Below are 8,393 nucleotides of genomic sequence, written 5' to 3' on the forward strand. Positions count from 1 at the left end.
TGATACCCAATTGAGTTCCGGTGATGGTGGTAAAGAAGCTGCTTTTGAAAAAAAAATAATTGACCAACCCTAAACTAGTCCTAACAAGGGAGGTGGATTGTTTGCCCTCCCATTTCCATACTCTCCCCATGCCCTCCTGTGATGTGTGGTCACGGTTAAGCCACGTCAACATTTTATATTAATTTTTTTTTATAGAAATAATAAAACAAAAAGTAATAGGAATATAAAATGTTGACGTGGCTTAACCATGACTACACAAACATGAGGGCATGTGAAGAGTATGGAAATGGGAGGGCAAACAATCCACCTCCCAAGGAACCATTAAAGTGAAAAAAACACAATGAGAGTTTGAAATTCTCTTTTTCGCTACAACATCAAAGATGGTATTAAATAGTGGTCTTCAGTCTGATAATACACTAAATGGCCAACTATTTAGGATTACTATGGAGTTATTGTGTCGTGAAAAAGAAAAAAAAGAAGTTGTTTTTAGAAGTAGGGGTAGAGGCATATATCTGCTTATGTTTTCTCCTATTTTAGACCCATATTTTGACAACAAAACACTTTTCTTTCATTTACCAAATATAATTTTCGCTCCAACTTTTTTAAAAAGTTGCTTTTAAAATAATTTCAGCAATACTAAACTAACATGTAGTTAGATAATCTTATGCACAAATTAGGAGGGTGTATTCAATTGAGAATTTGAAAGATTTTAATGGATTTATAAATCCATGGAGTTTAATGTAGTTCAATTGATTTGTAAAGATTCCATATAAAATTTTGATTCAATTCCCTCGAAATCTCATGGGAAGATGTGAGATTTGTAGATGTTTATACACTATGAAATCTCTCAAATTCCCTCTAATTCCTCAACTTTCTCAAATTCTTTAAAATTAATTTCTAATTGAATACATTTGAAATGTTATAAACTTATTTAAAATCTTAATTGAATACACTTAGGGGATGTATTCAATTGGGAATTTGAGAGATTTTAATGGATTTATAAATCCATAGATTTTTACGAAGTTTTTTTTGTAGAGATTCTATGTAAAATTTTGATTCAATTCCCTCGAAATCTCATGGGAAGAGGTGAGATTTGTGGATGTTTAAAATACACTACAAAATCTCTCCAATTCCCTCTAATTCCTCAACTTTTCCAAATTCTCTAAATTCTAATTCTAATTCAATATACCGGGATGTTATAAACTTCTTTAAAATTATAATTGAATACATCCGGATTTCTAATAATTTTAATAAACTATCTTAAAATCTTGATTGAATACACATTGAATTTCAGAGAATCACTTAAAATCCTGATTGAATACATCTAAATTCATTAAAAGAATTAAAATCCCTCAAAATCCTAATTGAATACACCCCCTTAGATTTCTAAGGATTTTAATAAACTATCTTAAAATTCTAATTGAATACATCTTGAATTCCAGATAATCACTTAAAATCCTGCTTGAATACTCCTAGATTCATTAAAAAAATAAAAATCACTCAAATTCCTAATTGAATACATTCCTTAATCTCGCTTAGCTAAAATAATCAGTATAATCCGATAAAAGACCAAAGTGAATTAGAGATGAAAAATGGAAAATAGCAACCGGCACAGTAACAGTAAACGTTTGATGATTAAAAAGAAGAAGAAAGGCCATGTGATTTCCAAAACCGATCCTTCTGAAGTCTTCTCTTGAGCCGTTGACTCTGCTGCCTCTCTCCCCCCTTACAAAACGCAAAACAGAGAAAGGCAAGGCAAAAAGGAAGGAAAACAAAAGCCCTACAGCCCTACAGCCCAACAGAAGAAGAAGAAGCTGATTCGGCGTCAACCACTGGCCATGGCGGCGGCATCCAGGTTCTTCTTCACTCTAACCCTAACCCTAGGCGTATGCCTCCTTCCGCTGGTGTATTGCAACTCCGAAGGCGACGCTTTGTACACGTTCCGGCGGAGCTTGTCGGATCCCGATAACCTGCTCCAGAGCTGGGATCCTACCCTCGTCAACCCTTGCACTTGGTTTCACATCACCTGCAACCAGGACAATCGCGTTACCCGAGTGTACCATCCCCTAAACACTCACTCTCTCTCTCTCTCTCTCTCTCTCTCTATACATATATATATATATATATATATAGATGTATATTAAATTTGTTGTACTCCTTTTCTTCTGATTGATATGATGATGGTGTTCGCTATTTGCTTTTAGATTGGGTGATGACTGGATGTTTAATCAAATTGGTTTTTCAATTTATTTAGGTTTTTGTTATTTGTCACAGTAATTTTGGTATTAACGAATATATTTGAGCCACTTTTTCAAAGAAAAGAAAAATGGAACCATAATAGTTGAGTTTGGTTGGTCACTTAGTGTGGAGGTTAACATAAATGGAGTCCAAATTTAGTTAATTCAGTGGTTAAATTTTGGAGGAATGATAAGGTCATGTTCCACCACCGGTGTGTTGTTTGAACGGAAGAAGTTCTAGGATCACGCAACTGTCGAGTACATCTGGTTATTACGCTGCAAAATGCATCAGCCTTGTGCTCCACAGCTGCAGAATGCATTGCCAGTAAACTCTTAGCGCTGCAACTTAGGCTGTTCGGCCATGATATCCTAGATAGTGGGAAACAATTTTTCTCAATGTTGTGATTGGAGATTTTTGCTATCTTAGCTCTTGACTAATCACCTACCTACCTGTTCCAGTATGTAGATCAATAAGATATACTGCAGTTGACTTTCTAGTTTGAAGAGTTTCAGTTGAGGGCGTCGGTTTTTCTCATTTCATAACTCATATTCTTGTTTTTCATAAATTTCTTTGTTGTTTCCACCCCCCCCCCCCCCCCCCCCCCCCCAATTGTACGTTGTCGTTCCCGTTATTATTGTTTATCGTGTCAAAGGAACTATTCTGCGCAAACTTAAATTGGAAATGAGGTACAATGGTTTTCTGTTTTATTTGGTCTGGGCAATGTGAGATTTGTACCCTCATGCATTATTGTTTCCGTCTTGTGTGGATTTATTGCATTGGACTTGCTAGCTGCAGTGGTATTTATGCATATCTGCTGTCTGTTTCTTTCTTGCGATGAATGGTTGTATCATTGTATTGAATTTGATGTAAGAATATTTTGCTACTTCATACGCTAACTCAGGTGGGAGATTTGGTTGCCTTGATTTGTACTTTCTTTAGGGAGGCAACTATAGTCTTCAGATTGTTTATTTTTTTCCCCAAGCTATTATTCATCTGTTGTAAGTTTGAGAGTTTGATATTTTTGGCAGGGATTTAGGTAATTCAAACCTCTCTGGACATTTGGTACCTGAACTAGGAAAGCTTGAGCATCTTCAATATCTGTATGTTTATCATCCTTGCTCATTTCCCTGGATTATATGCTCGTTATTCGTAAAGCGTACAATTGTATTTGATCTTGTTGCAATCTTGGGTTTATTTTGGCTGAGGGGCTGGGGTGTGTGGAAATCTGTGCCCTTGTTTTTACATAAATATGATTCTTTACTTCCCATTAATACTTTCATATTGTATGGTTACCCATGCACCCTTGAATATAGGGAGCTTTACAAAAATAACATTCAAGGAACTATTCCAGCTGAGCTTGGTAACCTGAAGAGCCTCATTAGCTTGGACTTATATAACAACAACATATCGGGGACCATTCCTTCGTCGTTGGGGAAATTGAAATCACTTGTGTTTTTGTAAGTTTATTAAACTAAGCACTAAATTATGCCTGCATTATTACTGTTTTGGCTTTACTTAATCTATTTTCTTCATTTTGAAAATGGATGATTTGATTTCTAATAACCCTTACTTGAAAATTGCTGAATAACTTATTTGGGATCCTGGTTGAAGGTACAGCATTGGAACATAAGCAGTGGTTCTTTATTTGTTGCCTTTTGCAATTTCTAGAGTGTTGCTTAGATTAGTGAACTAATCATTCACCTTATATACATATACATTTATGTGTATATTTATATGGGAGTAGTTATTTTGCACTTCTCCTAACAAAATATAGACGAGGCATTTGACTTTAGCAATTTTTATTGGAAAGCCAGCAGTGATGTAAGACAGAGTTGGGCAGCGGAATATAGATAGTTTAGCGGAAGCCAAAATAAAGAAAACTTAGATTAAAACAACAATAAAGGACAAGTGGAATCACAGGGCCATCACACCCATTCTTGGCCTGTCACCAAGAAATTTGGCATCACACCAAAATAACCGCGTCGCAGGATAAGAATTCCAGTTACTGGAAAACCAAACTTTTCTATTCATCGACTCTTCATTATTCTTGATTACTGAATTACAAGAATATTTATAATGCCTTAAACCTAAAGAATGCACGAAAGTAAGCTTATTATAGGAAAGAAATCCTAATCCAAAATAGAATGGGAAACTAAATATAATCCTAGTTATATGGGAAAAAAATCTTAAACCTTATAAAAGTAGGAATTCGAAAGACAAACCCTAAATAATAAAATACTAAAACAACCGTTGATTCAGGAAAACAATCACTTCTGTTCCTCATCAAGAGGGAGTGGCCGGGCCTGAAGCAGTACCACGTTGGAGAGCCGGCGGTGAGGCGGCCACAGGGCTAGATTAAGTAGATTTCATTGGATCTGATATAGATCCATCATCTGACCTCAGATGTCTCACTAGGAAGAGAAAGGCCTTTTTTTGTTCTTTTTTATTTCCGTACATTTTTATGCTAAATGGCAACACATATGGGTATGTTGGTTTACTCCTTTTAATGAAACAGTCAGTTTTATTAGTTTGGAATCTCTCCTTTTATTGATGACCAAAATGCACTTTTTATTCCATTTGTTATCTAAACTACCAAATAACATTTACAAGTCTTGAAAGGCTTACGCCTCAGGTAGCAGTACATTCAATGCCTCGTCTTATGACTTAGCGATTTTGAACTTTCCTATTAAAAAATATATATACAGGAGAGTAGAGTGCATGTTAACTATTTTGTAGTGCACATAATAAATCCCTATTTAGATTCATATCATTAGATTTTTGTGGTGCAGTAATTGTTGCTTCTCTCTCATTATTGCTTTGGTTTGGCAGGCGTCTCAATGACAATAGGTTAACTGGGCCAATCCCCAGGGATCTTACGGGTATTTCAAGCCTCAAAGTTGTGTGAGTGCTTCTTGTCTTATTCCATTTCTTCTATCCCTTTGTTTTTCTGCAAATGCGGGTAATGCTCTTGTGTTTTCTTTTTATCTTTTCTCTTGTAAATACTGTTATTCATTTAAAATTGACACTTTTTTTCAGGGATGTATCAAACAATGATTTATGTGGGACGATTCCTACCAGTGGACCATTTGAGCACATCCCCTTGAACAAGTAGGTCCCTTCTATTATTTATCATTTTGTTTTGTTATCATTACCTTTTTTTTTTTGGTTATCCAACTGGAATTACTCCTTAACTTCAACCATGGGAAATACTGTTTTGTTTTATCAGTCTTTGAGGTCTTCCTTTTTGACACCTAATTACCAGAAAATGAAAAGGGTTTTGTGCCTTCTCATAGCAAAAAGAAAAAGGGGTTTGCGTGGCTGCTTTCCTGTTCTTGTTTGCATTGATGTTATGTATGTGGTACCGTGAATTTCCCACTCACTTCTACCCTCAGAATATTTTTAATTGAGTGGGTTATCCATTCCATTCAAATCCTAGGGACCAAACAAGGCATTTATGCTTTCTGCATGATGAGAAAAAAAGAGAGAATATTTATTGCGAGTTTCTTAGGATTGTACCAAATACCAGGAAATGGATCCGTACTCTTGTGTTATAGATGCTTTTACTAGAATAAAGTCGACTGGAGAGAATTTGTGCTGTATATATATATATATATATATATATATATATTTATTTTTTTGCTTGGTGAACATCTAAATGAGAAATTTAAGGGGATATGCGTAGTATCTTATGCTCGTATAATACGTGCGCCTAAGAATACAATTTGGAATACTTTTCGCCAAGCACAAATAGCTCATTCAGGCAGTGCACACTGCTAAGTTTTCTACACTATGAAATAAACTAGAGTTAGGCGGACATGCTATGCGGTGTGTTGCTAGTTGGTGCAGACAGAGTAGTCTGGAGGTTTTTGCTTTATTACCATGTTGCCCTTCATCTTTTGTATTTATTGATGAATTTATCCCATAATGAAAAGGTTAGAATTGATTTTTTACACTCTAGTTCACAAAGAGAGTTCTCTTAATAGATGGTAAGTGTAGATAATTTCATTACACACTGTCGTAGAGTTTTTCCGCAACTCTAAATGAAGTTGTGTTTTTGTGTGGTATAGAAGTTTAAACAATTTATTTCCTAGCGTTTGGTACGGTCAAGAGCAAGTTGAGTTTCAATGCGAAGGAAACATAGGTTGGCTGGTGTTAGGAAAGGGGTTTTCTTGTCTTGGTTTATTTCAAGCTGTTATTTGCTTGTGGTTTTATGAAGTAATTTGTATTTTCTTTTTGTCTCAACATTGTAGCTTTGAGAACAACCATCGACTCGAAGGTCCAGAATTGTTGGGACTTGCAAGTTACGATACAAACTGCTCGTAAAGAAGATGGAATCTTGACTCTTTGAATTAGATATCTACGTTATAGAAGTGTATCGTCGGCAGAATTTAGGGGCTGGTTATAAACTATATTCCTCATATAAAGAATATTTGTAAATTTGGTGATACTAGATGGCATCGACACACTTGTAACTGTATCGTTGCGCTTGTGTTTATACGTTGAAGACATGATTTGCGTTGGCTTATTAGCAGTAAAAGTTTTAAGGGAGAAGGGCATGTCCTTGATTTGATTTGCTTGATGCATGGAAAATCTGTTTCTTGTGTTTTATGGTGATCTTCCCCTTTATTCTTACCCCCACCTTATATGCGTATTCTTCTATTTTACTTTTTATTTTTCATTTTTATACATTTTCAGCGCATGGAGGAAACTATAAATGGAAGGCAAATTTTGAGATTTTTTTTTCGTATTTCAAAATATTAAGGCATATTTGTGGACCATTCTATGAACTTGTATTGAGCTGTTAATTTTTTTTTTCCTAAATTTTAATTTTAACCGATTGTCCTTTGAATTTTTTTAATTAGCCAATTTTCTCCTTGAACATTAGTTTCAGCTGGTTCTCATTCTGCACTTTTATAAGTAGCTAATTTTCATCTCGATGTTAGATTTTAAAAAATTTCGTCAAATTTTCAATCTATTCACATGATAACTGTGCAGGAGCAAAAAGAAAAGGAAAATTGGATGAAAAATTTTAAAATTTAACACTAGGGGAAATTGGCTAAAGTTAAAGTTCGGACTTCGGAGGGGAAAATTGGCTATTGCAAAAGTTTACGGGTAATCGGCTAAAATTAGTTCAAGGGAGAAATTAGCAGTTCTTTTACATGTTTAAGAGACAAATCTACAAATACTTCAAAAATAATGTAGTTCAAATTAGTTCTTGGCAAGAATTGGCAAATTTTGAGTTTTTTTATTTTAGGCAAATTTTGAATATTGAAAAATACTTGTACATTTATCCTCCTATCCAGTAAGTAGAATAATATAAAAATCATTTTCCAAAAAAAAAATAATATAAAAATCAAACTCTACCAACAACATAAACTACATGATACTGCCCTACAACATAAAACTGTGAATGATCAGTTCAATTCTAAATTATTAAGGATGGACTATTCAGTTCAATACTAAATTATCATTGTATTTAATATAAAAAAAAAATTAGTTAAGAGAATTGATGGGTTTTGTGCTTGACTCATCTAAAATTAAATCTCAGTAAGAAAAATAGTGACTCGTCATGAGTTACCTGCTAAACTTAACTGCTGAATTGAGTTTAGTTAAGTTGACTAAAGTAGGGTGCTCTAGTTTTTTGTACTCAAGCTTAAATCACCGTTCCTCTTTTGATGAATTTAATTTAGGGTAATTTTGTATAAAATCAATAAAAAGTTATAATATTGACAATAGATCAATAATATTTATGTTAATTATAAATAGATCAATCATGTATTATGATACTTAAATGTCTTTAAAAAAAACAATAATTACAAATCTGCCACTACAACTGTCACCCACTTGAACTGACATACTCTTTCTCATATTTTGGAATAGGTCCATATGAATTTAGACACTGCAATGCAGTGTTTGTTCACATTTGGATTCAAACGCTGCGTTGCGGTGTCCATTTCATAATTCTGTTTTTTCCATCACTCATCGTGCGACTCTTGATTTTTACATTTAGACTCAGACACTGCAATGTAGTGGCTATTTTATGGGTTTTATTTTTTATTTTTAAACATTTGGATTCGGACACTGCAATGCAGTGTATGTTTCCTAGTTCTGTTTTTATATTATTTTTACATTTGGATTCAAACACTACAATGCAG

General features: G+C 34.3%; 1 protein-coding gene across 1 annotated transcript; it reads left to right on the forward strand.

The window, feature by feature from the left end:
• The first annotated feature begins 1,536 nt into the window (after positions 1-1,536).
• LOC148692973 (leucine-rich repeat protein 1-like) lies at positions 1,537-6,846 on the forward strand. Its single transcript, XM_088679935.1, has 6 exons — positions 1,537-2,056; positions 3,267-3,338; positions 3,552-3,695; positions 5,068-5,139; positions 5,275-5,346; positions 6,489-6,846. The coding sequence occupies exons 1-6, from the start codon at positions 1,839-1,841 to the stop codon at positions 6,559-6,561; spliced, it is 651 nt and encodes a 216-aa protein (XP_088536061.1). The 5' UTR covers positions 1,537-1,838; the 3' UTR covers positions 6,562-6,846.
• Positions 6,847-8,393: the final 1,547 nt, after the last annotated feature.

Source organism: Pyrus communis, chromosome 11, assembly GCF_041283825.1.
Source record: "Pyrus communis isolate YQ-2024b chromosome 11, ASM4128382v1, whole genome shotgun sequence".
Classification (NCBI taxonomy): domain Eukaryota; kingdom Viridiplantae; phylum Streptophyta; class Magnoliopsida; order Rosales; family Rosaceae; genus Pyrus; species Pyrus communis.

What these genes read in the sequence shown, in the direction of transcription:
- LOC148692973 (XM_088679935.1), top strand. Translation starts at nt 1,839, where the DNA reads ATGGCGGCGGCATCCAGGTTCTTCTTCACTCTAACCCTAACCCTAGGC. An exon ending in GACAATCGCGTTACCCGAGT is followed by an intron (nt 2,057 to 3,266) that starts GTACCATCCCCT and finishes TATTTTTGGCAG; the next exon opens with GGATTTAGGTAATTCAAACC. An exon ending in TTGAAATCACTTGTGTTTTT is followed by an intron (nt 3,696 to 5,067) that starts GTAAGTTTATTA and finishes TTGGTTTGGCAG; the next exon opens with GCGTCTCAATGACAATAGGT.